Here is a 20227-nt window from a genome sequence, read left to right as displayed (position 1 = left end):
AAAAAAAAATTATGGTACATTCATATACTAAACTACTATATAATTACCATAGAATATTGACCTGGGTCTATATGTGCTAGCTTGAAAGATGCTCAGTTATACTGATGTGTTGGAAAAACAAACTGAACAATAGTGTGTTAAAATGATACAGACATAGTTACATAGTTATAGAAATATACATATTGCAACATGTATATAACCATCTAAAAAAAATAGAGGGCAGACCCTTGTGTGGTTGTCTTTCCAAGCAGGACTTGATGGGGGGATTTTTACTCCCTATAATTTATATCTATGTGTTAATTAAATGTTTATGATAATGAGCTTTTTTACTTTTTTCACTTTTTATTATTGAAGTACAGTTCACATATCATGTTACATTAGTTTCAGGTATAAAACATAGTGATTCAGCAATTCTATACATTACCCAATGCTCATGACATTTAGTGTAGTGACCATCTGTCACCATACAACATTATTACATTATCATTGACTCTATTTCCCATGCTGTACCTTTCATCTCCATGACTTATTTATTTTATAACTGGAAGTTTATACCTCTTAATCTCCTTCAACCACATCACCCATTCCCCCAGCACCTTCCTTGTATTACTTCCTTAATCAGGAAAAAAATGCTTAGCGGTAACAAGGACAGATGAAAGGAAAAAAGAGGCTGTACCTGATAAGTGACAGTGATGAGTAATAGCAATCTAGAGTCTGGCTGTGCCTGGGTTCAAATCCTGATTCTGCTACTTACAGGGAGCAAGTGCTTTGTGTTCCTCATCTGTAAAATGAGGATAATAATTGTACCTACCACATAGGAGTGTTGTGAGGTTACATGAAAAGATACATGAAAAATGCTTGGAATAGTTCCTGGCATATAGTAAGAGCTCAACAAATGTGAGCAGCTCACAGCAAAAACACTCCTTCAATTTTAATACCCATTTTTCTTCAAATATTATCATCATCTTTGTCTCTTCCTCAGTCCAAAATTTTAGCTGTCATTTGGGGAATCTTTTTTCTTTAGAACATAGTATATATATATATGATATATAGCAGTATATATGAGGACGTATAATATATATTTTATGATTTAATAATGAAAGTCAAGGAGAAAAGGGGATTTGCTTATAGCCTCTTTCTATTATGAAAAGTGAAAGATATTTGCATTGTCACAGGAGCTACTTGGATTAATTCAAGTCTTAAGAGGGATGGGATAAGGATGATTAGGATTCAGAGATGCAGGGCATTGAACTGTACTGATCGGTGGGATCCAGAGATTAGAGATGTTAACACCACTTGGGTTTGTTTGTTTTTTGTTTTTTTGGTTTTTTTGGCAGGATAGGGAGAGAATTCATTACTGACATTTATTGCAGATGCTGCCTTCTCCCCAAGTCCCTGAGGGCAAGTTTCATCAGATACCCCAACTGTGAAATCTGACCTTGCCTTTCATCTGAAACCTGAGGCTAATGCCATGCTTATCACCACCTGGCATCCTGATCAGAAGCAGAATGGCTCTCTTGACCTCTAGGAAGAAACTTCTTCTAAACCTCCACATCTGTTGCTTATATTCTTTCTCCCTATCAAGGACCAGAATTCATATCTATTCAAGACCTGCAGACAGGTGGCGGAGTCGTCAGCTAGTGGAATTCACTAAAGAGAGGAATGACCCTAGGTCTCCAAAAGAACTAACTTTGCAGCCACTCAGATCAGAATAGTTTCAACATGCCAGAGGTCAGTTTCCAGACCAGGAGAAATTCAACCCTCATGGACGAGCAGTGATTTAACGTAGCATTGGCCTATGACTGTCATTTCCCAAATGTGTTCCATGTCTCCCTAATGTCCTGTGAGATACTAGTGGGGTTTTGCCATAAAAATTATCCCATCCCCAAGATGGTTTGGAAATGCTATATATTATATACCCAATTTAATATACCATGTACCTTTTATTATTCGATTAACAAATATTTATTGAGCATCTACTATGATTTTTTTTTAAGATTTTATTTATTTATTTGACAGAGAGAGACACAGCGAGAGAAGGAACACAAGCAGGGGGAGTGGGAGAGGGAGAAGCAGGCCTCCTGCGGAGCAGGGAGCCTGATGCAGGGCTTGATCCCAGGACCCTGGGATCATGACCTGAGCTGAAGGCAGACGCTTAACCTACTGAGCCACCCAGACATCCCAGGGAATATAATTTCCATGCAGAGAGTCAAACTAGAGAGAGGGTACCTTGAGACGTGGTAGCTCTTTGAGTAAAAGACATTTAAACTGAGAGCCAAAAGACATAAAGACTTGAAAAGATTTTTAAAAGATTAGTGATCTTTCAGTAAAGACCTCTAGTAAATTGATCATGACATTTCAAATCCATCTGTCGCTAAGAACCCTCTGCGAGTGGAACCCCTGTTGGGACCCCAGGGAAACTGCTGTTCTCTAGAACCTCGTTTGAGAAGAGCTAGTTGAACCATATCTTGTGCCGGCAGGGCTATTGGATGCAAGCGATACCTACAGAACACCCAGGCTGATTAATGCTGCTGGAATGACCTTGGAAGCCCACTCCGAGGGCTGACAGACACAATCACTGTCTCCACCGATCCCTAGAGTAGTGAAGACAAGAGCAGCAGAGATGATGCAGGACACAGCTTCTGGACTATGCATGTCAGGTTCTGTACGACTTGCACCCAGAGGAACCCTGACATCCAGAGCATCGTTCAATCTGCTGCCTTAGCAAGAAGGGCAGCCTGCTGGTTGAGCAGGATACCCATGGAAGAGGAGGAGAGTTCCCCCGGGGCATTTTGTGGCTGCAACAGACCCCTGCTGCACCTTACTCTCTCTCCATCTTACCTCCCACCGTTATACCAGGCTTGTGACCAAAGGCCTCCAGACAAGGGGTTGGTAAACCACCACCCACTGGCCAACTCCAGCCCCCTGCCTGTTTTTGTTCATAAAGATTTACTGGAACACAGCCATGCTCACTCACTTGCATATCATCTACAGCTAAGGCGGCAGGACTGAGTAGTTGTGACAGAGATCCTATGGCCCACAAAGCCTAAAAACTTTGCTTTCTGGACCTTGACTGAGTTTGCTGACCCCTGCTCTAGGCACTTGTTCTTCATCTCTTGGCCCATCCTTCCAGCCCTGTGGGGACAGTTACCATCCTCCCCAGGGATGCCCAGTGCGGGGCAGGGGGAAGGGGTCCTTCATTTTCCCAGCAGGCACTTACCACCTAGGAAAACCTGTTCAGAGTCTTCTCAATGCCCTTCTTTTCCCTCAGAGTCAGTACACCTAGTGATTGACATCAAGCAATACCACTAGGGTCAGGGGCCCTCCGCTCAAATCCCAGCAATGCCACTCACTCATTTTGTGACAGTGGGAAACTTGTCAACCTCTCCAATCTTTTAGAGCTTTAAAATGAGGATAAGGATACCACCTGCCCTTAGGGTTGCTGCAAGGATTAAACGAGACAATGCATTTGAAGGACTTTGCATAGCTCCCAACTGTTCAATAAATGTTAGTTATTATTTGAACTATTACCATGAGAGGGACCACACAGGGGGAACCGAACACATAGAACATGAATCTGACAAAGTCCCTCTGTGCAAAGCATCTCAAGCCACCTCCAACATGCGTACCTATGCTCAAAAAAACATGTACTAGGATATTCACAACAGCAATGTTTGTTAGAACCCAAAAAAGGACACTACGCCAAATACTATCAACTCTAGAAAGGACAAATAAATTGTGGTATATTCATACAATGGAATACTCTGCAGCAAGGAGAATGTGAATAATCTGCAAGTATAGGCAGCCTCATGGAGGAAGCTCACAGGGGTGAGTCAAAGGAGCCAGACACAAAGGAGGATTGGCTGCAGGGTTCCATTTATATGAAGTACAGAGCATGCACAACTCATCTGTGGTGTTACAAACCAGGCTAGCAGCTAATGTCTACACTGGGGGAGCAGTGACTGAAGGGAAGGAGGGGGTGTCCTGGGGTGCTGAGAGTTCACCATTACTTCATCTGGGTGCTAGTTACAGGGATGGATTCAGTTTGCAAAAATTTATTTTAAAAAGGAAAGAAAAGTGGCGAGGGAAGAAAGAAAGGAGGGGGAGAAAGAAGGAGGAAAAAAGAAAGAAGGGAGGGAGGGGGGAGGGAGAGAGAGGACAGGGAGGGAAAGAAAAAAATATGTATTGAGCACATACTCCGCGCTATGCTGTTTGCTTCCATGTCCTTTGTTTGCCTTATTCTTTCATTCCCAGAATCTCTACTATTAATCTCTGCCTCATCCTATACACCCTTTTCTCTAATGAGAGCCTGGGGTGGAGATCTATCACTTTGAAGTAATATTCGCTCAGTGAAAAAGTACAGATCCCCCAGACCTTCAACTTCCCTCATTTCAGGTTTAGCAAAGGATCTGGAGGTCACACCCAGGAGGATGCGTTTCTCTGTGCCCATTTCTGAAAGATGAAGAGGCTCCCAGCCTGCCTGACTCAGAGCAGCCTGCTTCACTCTCACAGATTCAGTAATTGGTAACACAGACCAACTTCCCCTCCTTGGTTACATACTTCCCCGACTCCCAGGGCTCAGCTTGAGACTGTTCAGCTTTTGTAAGAGTGGCTCCATTTGAAAACATCACGCTAGGTGAAATAAGCCAGACACAAAAGGACAAGTACTGTGTGATTCCATTCAAATGAAGAACCTGGAATAGTCAAATTCAGAGAGACAGAAAGTAGAATGGTGATGGCCAGGGGCTGGGGGAGGGGGAGTGGGAAGTCAGTGTTTAATGGGCACCCAGTTTCAGTTTGGGGACTTGAGAAAGTTCTGGAGATGGATGGTGGGGATGGTCGCACAACGAGGTGAATACACTTAATGTCACTGATCTCTACACTTAGAAATTATTAAAATGGTAAATGTCATGTTACATATATTTTACCACAATAAAAAAAAAGTGGTTCCAGTCTTAGTAACAGTAAACTGTGGAGTAAATATTGCCAGGTTACAGATTCCTACCGTGGGCATGGGTCTCTATGTTGGCCATTTGTTTCAACATGTCACCAGTAATGTCAAATCTCTGATTACACCTCAAAGCAATACTAGCCCACTGTCCCTCCCCCCTCTACCCTATGGAGATGGGTGTTCAAGGAGACAGTCAGATCCAGAATCTGGGCTCAGGGGATGGAAAAGCCAGCTGCTCTCAATTCCCAAATAAGGATAGGACTTTCTTTCTTTCTTTCTTTCTTTCTTTCTTTCTTTCTTTCTTTCTTTCTTTCTTTCTTTTTTAATCAGAAACATTTTATTTCTGTGTGACTTAATTTTAAACCACCCGACTTGTTTTGTTTGTTAGTTTCCAGTTTTTATTTAAATTCTAGTTTGTTAACATATAGTGTAATATTGGTTTCAGGAGAATTTAGTGATTCAGTACTTCCATACAATACCTGATGCTCATTACATCAAGTGCCCTCCTTAATGCCCATTACCCATCTAGCCCACCCCCACCCACCTCCCTCCATCAACCCTCAGTTTGTTCTCTATAATTAAGAGTTTCTTATGGTTTGCCTCCTTTTTTTTCCTTCCCCTATGTTCATCCATTTTGTTTCTTAAATTCTACATGTGAGTGAAATCACACGGTATTTGTCTTTCTCTGACTGACTTCTTTCACTTAGAATAATATACTCTAGCCCTATCCATATCCTTGCAAATGGCAAGATTTCATTCTTTTTGATGGCTGAGTTATATTTCATTGTATATATGTATATACCACATCTTCTTTATCCATTCATCAGTTCATGGACATTTGTGCTCTTTCCATAATTTGGCTATTATTGATAATGCTGCTATAAACATCGGAGTGCATGTGTCCCTTTGAATCAGTATTTTTATAGAGGATAGGACTTCAACTCAACGCTGGTCTTTGAATACAGCCATGTTATCAGAGCTGCTTTGACACAAGAACATTTGAATGCTGCCTCTCAAATAATTTGTTTCTTCTAGATCAAAAAAAAAGAGAGAGAGAGAGAGAAAAAATGTTTAAAACAGTATTCCTCCCCCAGTCTCTGAGCCTGAGCCTCCATTCATCCCAGGCTTTCCCCCTGGGGTAGGATTAGGAACAGGGAGAGGCTCAGTTTGGGGTGAGGTGTAGGGTTGAGTATAGTGACAGGAAAGGTCTGTAAGTTAGGCTGGAGGCTGGGGGCAGGGATAGGAAGAAGTCCAGGAACAGAAGGCAGGTCAGAGATGGGGCGGTTGCGGAGAACACATCACATTACTTGACAAGAAAAAGGAGTGATGCGATCATGTCAAAAGACCCCCTGTCCAAATAGCTTTAGAACTGTTGCCTTGGCTAACTGTCCTGTGGCCCCCACCACCCGCATTTAGAGACAGGGGGTCATTCCCAAGGGCCTGGTTAGATCTGAAGCTTGCACTCAAGATTTTCCAGCATTTGGGCAAACTCTCATTTCTATCTCCTTTCTTCCCCTTCATGAATTTCCAGTTTTACTCAAACTCAGTGCCATGGCAAGTCCTGAATCCTCTCCACACTTTTCTGACATGAGGAAGATCACTGGTACCCTCCCCACTCTGGGAATCACACCTTCCCCTGCTGAAATCGGACCCATTTTCTGAGGCCTTCCGTGAACCTCCAGCCAGGAGGAGTTTCTTCTCCCAACTTCCATAGAATTCGCTTTGATGTTTACCTTTACCATGGCATTCATCACATGCAGACTTACTCTACAAACATTTTTATCCTCCCACCTTTTCACTTGAACATTGCATTTTCATGAGAGCAGGGACTGTGTTTAATTACAGTAATTGTTATTTATCGGGCACATACCACCATGCTTACCTTTTACATACATTTTTCTCTAAACATATAATAAGCCCATGAGTTGGTACTATAATGCTAATTTTACAGATGAAAAAATTTCAGTAAAGAGAAGTTCAATAGTTTGTCCTGGGTCACAAAAGTTTTGAATGACTGAGCCAAGATTCAAAGACCTTCTCTTCTTAACACATCATCCTACCAAATAGTCTTCTCTGGATCTCTTCTGGCACACAGAAGCTATGGATGGATGGATGGATGGATGGATGGATGGATGGATGGATGGATGGAGGAAGGGAGGGATGGACATATGGAAGGATGGAGGGATGGATGGATGAAGAGATAGAGGGATGGATATTGAAAATATCCAGTTAACCCAAATTGAAAGTGTTACCTTCTCTTATCAAGAGTTATTTATCCGCATAACAAACAAGATTTGGAAGGTTTTAGTTCTAAATAAGCCTTCTTCTTTTGTTAGGAAGCCATATCCCCTCAACCTTCAGGCTCCATCAGGTCAAGTTAGTGCCCTCAAAATTAAGAATGAATGGGCATTCCCTAGGTCATGTAAGCAACAAAGACCAGTGGAAGGACTTTGGAATGACAAGATCCACTTCCCATCCTTCCTCTGGGGATTTTCTAGGTTTCTGTCATGAACCCTTGAGGGTCAGTGTCCTTATCTATAAGACAGAACAACCACACCTCCCTCACAGGTGGCAGAGAGAGCGATGTTAAGTAACGAGTGTGAAAACTTGGCATAGAGTGGACCCTTAATAAATGTTCATTTTGTTCCAATCTCTAATTCTAAAGAACTTAAGGAATGGTGAAAGCAAAAGGTCCTTGAAAAACAGAACACCAAATAAAGGCTTCTCCCCACTTCTAGCTCAGCATCCGGCTACATGCCACCATCCCTTTCATTCTCCATTTTGACTGGCACCAAGTCAGTCCTCAGACACTGACAGATGCTAATTCTTGCCAACTTTGTCCCTTTCTCATTTGGCACTTGTCCTTATGGGATTTTTCTTTTTCTTTGCTTCTACTGATGCTTGAAATTAAAACAGACTTCATTTTGTTTTCATGTTTGTGTTGCGGTTGAGGTAGGGCTCTGCAAATCCCTCAGTCTCAGACTCCCCAAAAGAGAGCATTTCTGTGATCTCTAGAAAGTCTACATAGTGCTTGCTACCTAAAATCCTCTTGATTTGTCCAAACCTTTCTGTTTAGGTCCAGGGGGAAGGCTCGGTTTCTGTTCTGCCTGGCCCTATGGATGTACAATAGATGGATATACCCACATCCTCCATGGAGAATTCTATGAAGGAAATTTTCAAGCAGACGTTTTGGAAACAGAATTCCCAAGCATTGTGAATGAAACATATCAATCACCATTTTTTTCGCTCATCCCCCTCTTTGCAGCCAAGGGGCTGAAATCACCTGTTGTTGCCTTGGAAGTAATCCTTGGAGGACGAAGACCAAGGGAAAAAGTGAAGTTGTTGTCCCATCCGGGTTTTATATTATCTAGGCTTAATGCTAACTCGAGGCAGGAAGCTTCACATCCTGCAGCCTGATTCTCAATCCATAATAGATAATGTTCCTGGAGCCCAAGTTGAGAAAAAGGAGTACGTGATGCACATTTTGGCAAAGATGCAGACCTCAGATTCGGTGTGAGTAGCTAGAACATAAAATAATAAAGTACAAATGCAAACAGCAAAACCGTGCCCCCATTGCGGCTCAGAGCGTGCCAAAGCTGACCGAATAATTATACATTTTTCATGTGTGGCTAAGGGACTTAATTGGCATGTTGTGGGACGCCGCCGGGTGAGGACTTGCGACATTAGATCTGGCGTGGAGCCCACATCCTGCTACCCTGGCAGCTCCCCATCTTCTCCATTAGCTCAAACCACATGGAGAGACGAGAGCAGGACAGAATGAGACACCTTCCTTTTTTTCCAAGTATACTGGAGTCCGCCCAGGAAACAAAGCAGGGCAGGTTGATGATGAATGGGGTAGACCAGTGTTCCCAGCTTCTCCCCTGTGCACTCAACCAGGGAAATCATAAAAAGTACAGTTGTTTGAACAGCCATTTATAGTTTACAAACGCTTGTCAAATGGATTCTCTTCATCCTCGCACAAAGCACTGAGGAACGTATAATTGTCCCCCTTTTACAGATATAGAAATGAAGGCTCAGAGAGGTGGAGGGACTTGCCGAAGTACATACAGCTGGTAAGTGCCAGCAATGGGGACAGAATCCAGTTCTCTCTGTCTCCCACACCTGCGCTGTGCCCTGCCTCTCCCTCACCCAGGCCCCCGACACTCAATCTGATTTTCTGCCTCAAACCCAAGCTGTGAGTTGGGGACTTGAAAAATGTCTGGGTGAAAATCTGATTCTCATACCTTCAGGACAGAGGTAAGCTGTGTGTAAACTGAGGTGGGAAAAAATCACTTCCCTCTTTCCTCAACTGCACAACAAAAGGTAATATGTGGAAATGGATGATTTCTTCATGACCGGATTTATTTTGTTATTGTGCCCCGAAAAGGCAGAAGTGGTGATACTCTGGCATGAGGATGTCTACTATCCTATCACGGAGACATCTGTCAGCCTCGTGCTTGCTTTGTCTGTTTGTCTGTTCTCCTGCTCTCTCTCTCCCTTCCCTTGGCAATGTTCTGGGGTGCTCCTGAAAGACACAAGGAACTCATCCTCAGCTCACATCCTGCTCACGCGTAACCACTGTCTTCCTCAGAGGTCTGAGAAGCAATACAAAGCTCCTATCCCCTTTGTGCACAAGGAAGGAGGGACTAGCTCAAACGAGTAAGAACTTTGGGATTCCCCAGTCGAAAGAATTTTGGTGAAACTTTTCTCAGAAACCCAGTGGCTCTCTAGGGTAGAGCATCAAACCTATAGTGAAACATCATTCCACAGAATATCGGCTTTGGGTTCTCTTTTTTTAAAGTATGTCAGAGTTCTGACATCCACTGCCAAGACAGGAACAGGGCTCATGGAGACACTTGGAGAGGGCTGGGCCAGGAACCCAAATCAATTCAACAACTACATTCTGATCAGTGAAGCGCACAGGGGAAGCATGTTCCGGTTATTTTAATGTTCTGGTTAATTGGGAACTAAGTAGGGTATATTGAACATAATTAAATCTTTCTTTGATGATTGAGAATCTTGCATTGCCCTGGAGTGATCATTCTAAATATCAATTATAAATCCCCACTGGTGGGAATACAGGAGATTGAGATGGACCTGCAGTGACTTCCAGCCCAACTGCAAATTTATTTTGAGGTCCACTCCTACCCCCCAACACTTCTAGCCCAGATGCATTCTTGCCTTTTATGCACTGGATAGAAGGGGTCAAGAGACACTAAGTCAACCGGATATAGAAGTTCTTTTGTACGAGTCCCAGTTTCTCTATCAAGTAGTTTCATGACCTTGGGGAAGCTATTTTACTTCGGAGACTTGGTTTCTTTGTCCACCACTGGAAGGCTGGATTTATTGGTTCTTAAATTTTTTAGGGATAAAGATTTCCTTAAGGATCAGAGGAAAACTACATAACAGGGAAAGATGAATGTCACTACAAAACATTTACATTCTGAATCGGGGTGGGGTCACGGGGCCCCTGAAGCCCATCCTCTTATGAGGCCTGTCCATGGACTTCAGGTCCAGAATCCTGTAGCATAAGACCTCTTCAGCCCCTGTGGGGCATTCTCTGCAATGGGTTAAGTGCAAGCATCTACCCAAGCCTTAGAGCAGTGGTTCTGGGCCTTAACTGCACACTGAATCCACCTAGGGAGTTTTCAAACTTCCAGTGCTCAGGTTGCTCCCCAGACCAATTAAATCCAAATTTTAGGGAATGGGTCCAAGATGTAACCATTTTTTAACACCCTGCAGGTGATTCTAGTGTGAAGACAAGTTTGCAGACTACTATTCTAGGACAAGAATTCTCCAAATCAGGAATGAACAGGATCCCCCAGAAGGAGGCAGATTCCCAGGCCCCTGGCTCTGGTGATTCCGATTCCTTTTGGCCACATCCCACTGGGAGGATACATGCTTAGCATGCATCCTAGGCAGTCCTGCTGCAGACCCCTCTTTGGGGCCCCTGCAATAGCCATGTAGCTGGAGAAGCCCAGAGGGGTCCTCTCCCCAGCTCCCCCTTTTGTTCCAGGCTGTTCTAGGCATTGCTAGCATGACTCTGCCAGGTCTTATTTTCTCCATCTTTCCCATCTCTAGCAAACCCGGATCTTTCAGCCCAAGCCTCTAATCCCACCAGGTTCAATAATTTAAGCAGAGCACACTCATCGACACCGTGGTAGTTAATATTTAAAGACCATAGCATCACTTAGGTCAGCCTCAAGGTGAGAGCTGCTCCTGGCTCCCGTGCCTTGCTCTCCCTGGTTGGCAAACCGGCCATCGGTGCCAGAGGGGACTGCGGGAGCCCAGGCCCGAGGCAGCCTGGCCAGTAGAGCCCGAGCCTGCCGGGCCGCGCTCCCCTCCACCTCTTCCTACCTGAAGCGTGCGCAGCAGGACCTGCAGCCCACTGGCTTCCTGTTCGGCCATCCCCTCGCTGGTCCCGGGGCAGCGGCTGCCTGCGGCCAGACCGGGGCAGGAGGGAGGCGGCGGCTGCCAGGCTGACCTCGCTGCCCGCCTCGCGGGAGAACTGCTGCACGGAGGCTCAGCTGCACATGGTGCTGTGTGTGAAGTCATCGTGGTGCAACCCTAGCCCTCGGCTCAGGCGCAAAGGCCCCCCGACTCCCACAGTGGGGATTAGGTGAGCCCCGGGCTGGGGAGGGCTGAGCATTTGGGCGCGGGGGGTGGAGAGGGCACCAGCGTGAGTCACTCACCCACCTCCAGGCCCACGCGGGAGCCACCCTGGAAGGCTGACAGGCATTCCCAGCTGACCTGGTCAGGCTCCCTGTGGAGGCTCGCTCGGCCCTCCCCGCTCGTCCCCTCCCTTTATTTTGGTCTGTTGCCGGCTCCCGGGTAACAGGAGACCCAAGAGTGCTTGCACAACCGTGCAGGCAGGGCACAGAAGCCCAGCCCCCTGAGGTCCCCAGCTCAGCGACTGGAGCTCTGGCCAAGAGGGGAATGAGCACCAGACGTCTTCTCCCAGCAGGGTCCCTTACGTAACCTGCTAACTTTCACTGGCCCCCTATGGAGGTCATGCTGTTATTGCCCCATCTTCGTTTTACAAATGACCGAAGCGAGGCATGGCCATGTTGAGCCCTAAGAACAGCTCACGGAGAGGCAAGCTGGCACCGAAGCTGGGCACTGACCGTGACACTACCCGGCCTCTTGCGGCTGCAAGCACGTGACCCAGGTAATGGAGCTTGGCGAGCCGGCCCTGGCTGAGTCTCGTCGAGACCCAGGGGAGGATCCATGATCTCTTTCTGGGCCTTCCGCTTGTGTGTGTGAGAAGGGTTTTAGCAGCTAACTGGTCACCTAATCCTCCTCCCCATGTCAACACCTGGGTGGCCCTTAGGGGCTGGCATCTCAGAGCGTGGTTGGGGGCATCACAGGGGAGCTTGTTGACACCCCTCCCCCTGACCAGAGCTCCTGGATCAGAATCTGCATTTTCGCAAGATCCCCAGAGGATTCACAGCTGGTGAACAAAATTACTGGAGGACTGAAGTTTGGGAAGCCCCTATTTTGACCGTATTGATTACATTGCCAGGAGCAGCCGGTGTGTGTGATGTCTGACGATTTTTAACCCCACAACGGGGACCCAGCAGACTCACAGCACAACTCCAGCGTGTGAAACTGGAGAGTGAGCTCCCTGAGGTTCGTGGCCGCCCGAGAGCCCAGCTAGACAGAAAGGCCTTGGCTCATGGCCAACACCCTCGAGCCGAGTTTGGGGGAGTTTTCGTGAGCCTCAAGGCATTCAGCCAGCAGTGGCCCAAGCACGTTGTGGTGATGGAGGAAAGAGAGTTTGCATTTCTTGATCCCCCTTGGCTTCATATCCCGAAGTCCTGAGTCAAGAGTCAGGCAGTATCTTAGTCATTCCCTCCTCAATGCCAGGCCTGGCCGAGCCCTCAGATTCAAGGACAAGTTCATGCAGTTCCTGTCCTCCAGAAACTTCCACTCTTAATGGCTTTAAATGTGAAGACTTTTCATGCCAGGAACTGATTATAACATTTTGTGTTTACTTGGGGAGTGGTGGTGCTTGAGCCCCTCTTTTCTCCTTACACTTCCTACCAGCTTCAATGACAGGAGGGAAGGAATAAAGACTCCTAAGGATTTCCACCTTCTGTGAGAGGTGGAACTTTTCAGGGCACATGATCTATGATCCTCGCAGGTCCCGTGTGATTATCTTAAGGGCAGATTACTCCATGCTCCTTGACTACAGATTAAAGAAACGGGAGGGTTGGGAGGAATGAAACCTCACTATATATACCTAAAGAACAGTTTATTTATTTATTTTTAAAGATTTTATTTATTTATTTGACAGAGAGAGACACAGCGAGAGAGGGAACACAAGCAGGGGGAGTGGGCAAGGGAGAAGCAGGCTTCCCACAGAGCAAGGAGCCCGATGTGGGGCTCGATCCCAGGACCCTGGGATCATGACCTGAGCCGAAGGCAGCCGCTTTACCAACTGAGCCACCCAGGCGCCCCTAAAGAACAGTTTAAATAAAAACCACCCTCGGGCGCCTGGGTGGCTCAGATGGTTAAGCGTCTGCCTTCGGCTCAGGTCATGATCTCAGGGTCCTGGGATCGAGTCCCGCATCGGGCTCCCTGCTCCTTGGGAGCCTGCTTCTCCCTCTGCCTCTCTCTCTGTGTCTCTAATGAATAAATAAATAAAATCTTAAAAAAAAAAAAAACCACCCTCATAGTGAGAATTCATAAAAATGACCTCTGATGACAAACTACAGGGATTGTGGTCATACTCCCTTATGTTAGCATTCAAGTAAAATTGTCCCCATTTGAAAGGGTTTCTTGGTTCAGCTCACTGGAATTGTGTAGCACAGAGTGAGGCAAAAACCCTACACAGAAAGGAATCACCCTCTTCTACTTAATGATACCTTTCCCTTGCAGCACCATGAACCTTGTTTCCAGTAAGATCCCTGGGAAAGGGATGTACTCCTTCTTTCTCTGGAGACATACCTGTGCCCCATGCCCAGGTTGGGTCCATTTCCCCATCACCCCTGACAAAGCTCCACCCTCTAGAGAACCATCACCGACTTGCCCACACGGAGACACATGGATGCTAGACTAGGAATAAAGTTCTGGTTTGTGTTCTCTGGTTTTCTAACAAAATTAGGGCTCGCCTCTAGCTTGTTTTCAGCTTTCCATCAGTCTGCTTCAACACACTCCTCCTTTGGTCCCCCAACACTCACAGCTCAACATTGCCCTGTGGGGACTCCAGCAACTCTGCTCGTACCACCCTCCCCTCAGCAGAAACCTCTTCACTCACAAACTGGATGAGAAAACCCCAGACGTGTCTGCATCCAAACCTCTCTTTTCTGGAATCCATCTTAATGAGAGTCCATTTCTGTTTGTGGACTGATTAATTTAATCTGAATATGAATGGGTGATAGCAGCTTAGTGTGTGCTTTCCCATTAGTATTTGAATTTTAGCAGGGAATTTTCTAAAAGACAGGAGCCGAGACCCAAGCTTGGATAATACACTATCTCACCCACAGTAGATTGAAATGAGTGCCCATTAAACCACATGGGGCAGCCAACAATGGAAGGTCAGGCCCTGGGGCAGGCCAAGGAAGAGGCTAGCTTGTACAGAAGAGGAAGGCCCTCCTACTTGCCTCTCTTTGTACATTACCAGGGAGGCATTTAGGGAAGCCACAGGCAGACCCAAGCAGAAGCTGAGCTAGAACTCAGTCCTCTGGCTTCAAAGACCATTTAATATGGTCCAGAGATTCCTATTGCAATTCAGGGGTCCCCCAAGACCACCCTCAGATTCATTGATTCCCTAGGACGACTTACAGAACTCAGAAAAGCCATTATACTCAGTTACTGTTTATTATCATAGAAGGATGCAGATTAAAATCAGCAAAGGGAAGAGGCACGTAGGGCAGGGTTCAGGAGAGACCAGGCATGAGCTTCCAGTTTTCCTCCCCCCAGAAGAGTCATGCAGATGCTGCCTCCTTGTCCTTCCAACTACATTGTCAACCAGGGAAGCTCACCCATGCCTTGCTGTCCAGCGTTTTTCCTGGGGGTTGGTCGTGTAGACATGGCTGACCTTAGCTCCTCCAGAGGTCAAGCTAATGCCATGTGGCCTGAGGTCTCCCCTAAATCATATTGTTGGTATAGACTATCTACCATGGCCCAAGGCCTCCAGGCAAACAAAAACACTCTTATCAAGCCAGGACATTCCAAGGACTTAGAGATTACCTTTCAGGAGCTGGGCAAGAGCCAGACCTTTCTTTGGGCAAGGCTAACGCTTTACAGCACACCTTCCCTCAAATCCCCGTAATCCCAGACCCAAGATTCTCCTAGTATGTCGTGGATAAGATGATGAAATAAGTGTAGGCATGGACAATTAGGATGACTTAATAGCTACTATAATGCCAGTATGCAAAGGGTGGTAATAAGTTGACACTGATGTGTAACATCATCCAGAGAATTCAGTCCCTGGCTCTTTCCTAGTCAACGATTTTATCAATGACTAGGATGAACATAAAGGCTGCATGCTCATCAAATTTTCTGATGACAGTTGAGAAAAATAGAAATATGTCATATGACATAGCTGGGATCCAGAAAGATTTCGCAGTCTTGCGTGCCGGAGCAGATCCTACAGAATGAAATACACCAGAGCCAAGTGGAAGCTCCTTCCCCAGGATCCCCAACACCAACTGTGCAAAAATAAGGTGCGGAGACGTGGCTAAACAGTGTTGACAGAGCAAAGGCTTGGGGGTTTAGACAGAGGTAAGACCAATATGAGTTTTCAGCATGGCCCATATCCTAAAGTGTCTTTTCGATCTAATGTCATTGCCCTCAAAGTGCGGACAAACATTGCATCCATAGCCAGGATGACGAGGTCCCCTGTGTGCAGGGCTCAGCATGACGCCTTGCACAGAGAAGTGTCCATCAATGAGAGCCATGTATTATTTTCACAGACATCACCAGTAGAAATGTCATAACCACAACAGATGAGAGCCCATCCTGCTCATTTCTACTCAGCCTCTAGAGGTAAGTGACAGCTGTCCCCAAGGCTGGCAAGGATGTGGAGGAGGAATGGGTTCCAAAAGTGAGAACCAGGAGCAAAGGGCGGAGCTTCAAGGAATCTCAACTGGGACAGGCACAGAACTGCCCTGAACTTATATGGCTGCCACACGGGGCTATTCCACAACCCTGGGGTTTCCCAGCAGGGACTGAAAGAACATTTGGTCTAAAGGTTCCAGAGGGGAATTCCAGGACTGGGGTGTCTTGGACAGACCGTACATTCGGCAACATTGCTGAGATGAAGAGAAAGATAGGGGCTCATTGGCCCCAGGTCACAGGCTTTCTGCAATGTGTCCCACTCTCCCTGGTGGCACATGGGATGATTTTGGTGGCAGTTTAAATTTCAATAGACAGGTTATATTTCAACCTATATTACCAAAAAAGTAACAAATTAGCATAATAAAACTATGTTTTCTCAGGTATTAATGTTCGTGATGAAGTTTAAAGTTTAAAAACGAGTCAATGTTGAATTGTACACGTAGCGCCCAGACCTGGCAAAAATCTGGAGGGATGGAGGTTAATAGCTAAAAGTATTGGAAGGATCACATTTCTCCATGCTTCCTAATACTTAGCTCAGATAATCTTCTCCCTAATCTGATAGTGAGACCAAATCTCACTCAAATAATAGCTAACTCCCCCTTTCCTTAGATACATTTTAAGCTTATTAGTATAAATATTTTCCCAAATAGGGGCGCCTGGGTGGCTCAGTCGTTAAGTATCTGCCTTCGGCGCAGGTCATGATCTCAGGGTCCTGAGATCAGTCCGGCATCAGGCTCCCTGCTCAGCTCCCACTCCCCCTGCTGGTGTTTCCTCTCTCGCTGTCTCTCTCTCTATCAAATAAATAAATAAAATCTTCTAAAAAAAAGATTTTCCCAAGTACACGCATGTGACCAGTCTATCTATAACAGTGACTTACATATAATCTTAGGATCTTCAAACTTCCCATTTCCTGCTCTGGTTTTCCTCATTTTTACTTTCCTGGGGTTTTCTTCTCCCATCCCATCTCCAGCACACCCGTGTGCGTACACACCAGCACACGCACACACAGATACACACATGCGCCATAACCTTCTGCCAATCAGAAGAAGCCTGCCTCGATAACATATTAGAGTTAGTAGACTATCCCCCTTGTCTCTCCAAAGATTTCCTTCCCTTGTCCAAATGCATGAAATTCCTAAGGGAGGAGGGGAGCAGAGGAGTAGAAGAAAAGGAAATCTGGGCACAGGAGCTGCTGTTTGGGGTACGTTATCCAAATTTAATCTTTGTACTAGCCCTCTGCGGCAGACATCATTTCTATTTCTAGATGAGAAAACGAGGGTTACGTTACATAGGAAGTTGCACAGGGATTTACTCCTGGATCCATCAACCCCCGGGGCCTGTGCTCTTCAAGGAGAGAGGAGGGGCTGAAGGTACAAAAACGCTGGAAGGATTCTTGATGGATTTACATTCACTAGGGAGACATGCAGACTCTTCCCTGGGAACAGAGGAGGGTGCAGGGTGCAGGAGAGCAGGTCCTGCAGTGAGGACGGGATAGTAGCCTCCAGGAGCCTTAGCTGGCCTGGAAGTGAACCAGTGGCTTAGATGCTCAGGAAGGCAGGTGCCTCCAGCAGAAGAGAAAGCATGACAATGGAGATTCCCTCCCCCACGGTACCTGAGACCAGCCCTTCTGACAAGCCTCTCCACTTTCAACACCAACCACCTGGGATCAGACTTTTGTCCCCTTACTTCCAATAGCTATGTGACTTCGGGAAAATTACCTAAACTCTCTGTGCCTCAGGTTTCTCATCTGTTAAATGGGGGAGGGGGGGCCCGCGAGGGGGGTCGAGAATGCCACCTTCCAGGGCGGCTGGGAGAACTGACAGGAGTAACATGATGTTCTTAGCATCATGACCCACCCAGGTGCCCCCGATATACGCCGTTGTTGTGATTACTATTACTGTTGCCACGGATTCAGTAATACCTACCCCAAATACCTGGTGGGAGGATGAAAGGAGCAATTATATGTGAAAGTGGCTAATGGCAGGTGAGGAATGGGTGGGAAATTACTGAGCAGTGGGGCCCTGGGCCCCCTGCTAAATTAAAGGGTGCTGGGTAGAGGAAGTGACTTGACAGCCATGTTTCAGCCCAGTGGGGAGGTTGTGAGTTCTCATCAGTCCCAAGTGTCTCTGAAATGAACTCCCTTAACCGCAAGGCACCTGGGCTCCTGGTGCCACGGCTGCCCGAGCTGAGACACCGAAGCAAGGAGCAGCGTCGTCCTGGTTGGAAGGATAAGGAACCAGAGCACCACCTGCCATTGCCGGGGGCCCACGGTGAGCCAAACCTGCGGGGTATGTGGCCGCGCCACCCTGGGCACGTTGCCATTTGAACAAGGGTTAACTCGGCACTTAAAGATGAGTGGGCTGGGGGCGCCTGGGTGGCTCAGGTGGCTAAGTGTCTGACTTCGGTTCAGGTCATGATCTCAGGGTCCTGGGATCGAGCCCCACATCGGAGGGGGTGTTGCGGGGGGGGGGTCCCTGCTCAGCAGGGAGTCTGCTTGTCCCTCTCCCTCTGCTCCTCCCCCTGCTCATGCTCTCTCTCTCTGTCAAATAAATAAATAACATCTTTAAAAAAAATAATAGGCGAGGGGTCTGAAGCAGCATAGCCATCTCAGCTACCACCAGACTTGGTTACAAGGGCAACACAGGACACGATAGAGTGGGGCACAGAGAGCATCTTCAGGCAACACCAAGATCAAGACTGTCCTTGGGTCAGGCACAGGAAGATCCTGAGCTCATGTCCTCCCACAGAGGCACCAAATCTGCAGCTACATGCGGAACACTTCCCTCCGATAAAGAACTAGAGATGAACTGAACTGCTCCACCACAACAAAGTATAAGAGGACCACATCGAGATGCGTTGGGGAGGCAGAGACATGGTCTTACCAAAACCCCTCCCGTGATGTGGTGACACCCCAAGTCTGCACCCTCTCCTGGAGGAGTAAGGGGTTTGTTCCCCCCACCTGGCACCCCAAACTTTGGGCCCTGCCCTGGAGAGACAAGCCCCCAAAACATCTGGCTTACAAAACCAACAGGACTGAGGTTCAAGGGACCCAAAGGGCTATAGGGAACTGAGATACTCCTTTTAAAGGACTCACATGTGGTCTCACTCACCCCCGGAACCCAGGGCCAAAGCAGCAGTTTGGAAAGCACCTACCTAGAACACCTGTGATGGAGCTTCGTTTATTAATATTAAAGCATCGGCCAGAGGGCAGGGGACAACTGGGACTGTCTCCAGAGACAGAAACGCTGGCGAGCACCCTTTCTGCGTTCTCTCTTGACCCTGCTAGCATAGACAGGCAGGTACGGACATGGCACTCTCCCACTGCTTTACTGAAACAGGTGGCCATGTGCAGTTCAACCACACACTCCCGCTGCCTTGCTGGGGCCAGAGGGTCTGAACAATCATGGCATTCTCCCCCTGCCTTGCTGGAGCTGGTGGGCATGTGCAGACATAGCCTTTTTTTGCTGCCTCCCTGAAGCTAGTGGGCACGCACAGACAAGGCATTCTCCTGCTGCCGTGCTCAAGTCGGTGGGCACACCCTGCCTGCCATGCTCTCCCCCTCCATCGTTGAAGTTGGAAGGCAACTGCAGTCCACACGGGAAATGCCCCCATGATTTCCTGGCCCTGGTGGCCAGGGAGGCTGGCATTCCTGGACTCCACGGGACTATAACAACAGGAAAGACAATTCTTAGCTGGCTGCCACCCTCAGAGCACTGCACAGACAGTAGACTGAAACACATCCTCAGTCTTCCTGTGCAAAAGGCCCATTTACTTGTCCTGAATCCCCAGCCTGAGGGACAGGTGTCAGGCTGGCCACAAATCTAGAGACCACAGAAGAGCTCTCAGGAAACTTAGGCAGGGACACATACCCTCCTTACATGCTCCCCTGGCCTGGCTACAGCTTGCTGGTACTCCCCAGGAAAAAGCTTAGACACCCATCTGGAGCCCTGATTTTTGCAAGTGTTACTCAGGGGATACCATCACATCTCCTGGTCTGGAGGCCAGCAGGGTTTACATTTGCAATCCCATGGGATTACATATATTTGCATACTTTAAAAGCTGCTGCCTGAGGGTCTGGCTTCTAATCAACCTGAAACTAGGTGCTAACTGATATTCCTTCCCTTGGAACACTGACAGGTCTTGGTACATGGACCCATCAAAAATAAGTCAGGCTGCTTACAATGTCCACAATAGCCAAACTGTGGAAAGAGC

At 47.0% G+C, this 20227-nt stretch overlaps 1 protein-coding gene and 1 long non-coding RNA gene across 2 annotated transcripts in view; one reads left to right on the top strand and one right to left on the bottom strand.

Annotated features, from left to right (window-relative positions):
• The window catches only part of AGBL1 (AGBL carboxypeptidase 1), a 637151-nt gene extending 625587 nt beyond the window's left edge, over positions 1-11564 (bottom strand). The window contains exon 1 of the mRNA XM_081831887.1: positions 11309-11564. Within this exon, the coding sequence (XP_081688013.1) occupies positions 11309-11506 (198 nt within the window). The 5' untranslated portion in view covers positions 11507-11564. The remainder of the gene's footprint in view (positions 1-11308) is intronic.
• A 36-nt stretch (positions 11565-11600) lies between these two features.
• Positions 11601-20184, top strand: LOC145723594 (uncharacterized). The gene is made up of 3 exons (XR_014148809.1): positions 11601-12119; positions 15871-15943; positions 18168-20184. It is a non-coding gene; the product is annotated as an uncharacterized LOC145723594 (long non-coding RNA).
• The last annotated feature ends 43 nt before the right edge of the window (positions 20185-20227 follow it).

Source organism: Leptonychotes weddellii, chromosome 9 (assembly GCF_054177405.1).
Source record: "Leptonychotes weddellii isolate Sample4059 chromosome 9, ASM5417740v2, whole genome shotgun sequence".
In the NCBI taxonomy this organism is placed as follows: Eukaryota; Metazoa; Chordata; class Mammalia; order Carnivora; family Phocidae; genus Leptonychotes; species Leptonychotes weddellii.
This window is presented reverse-complemented; position numbering and strand designations above follow the sequence as displayed.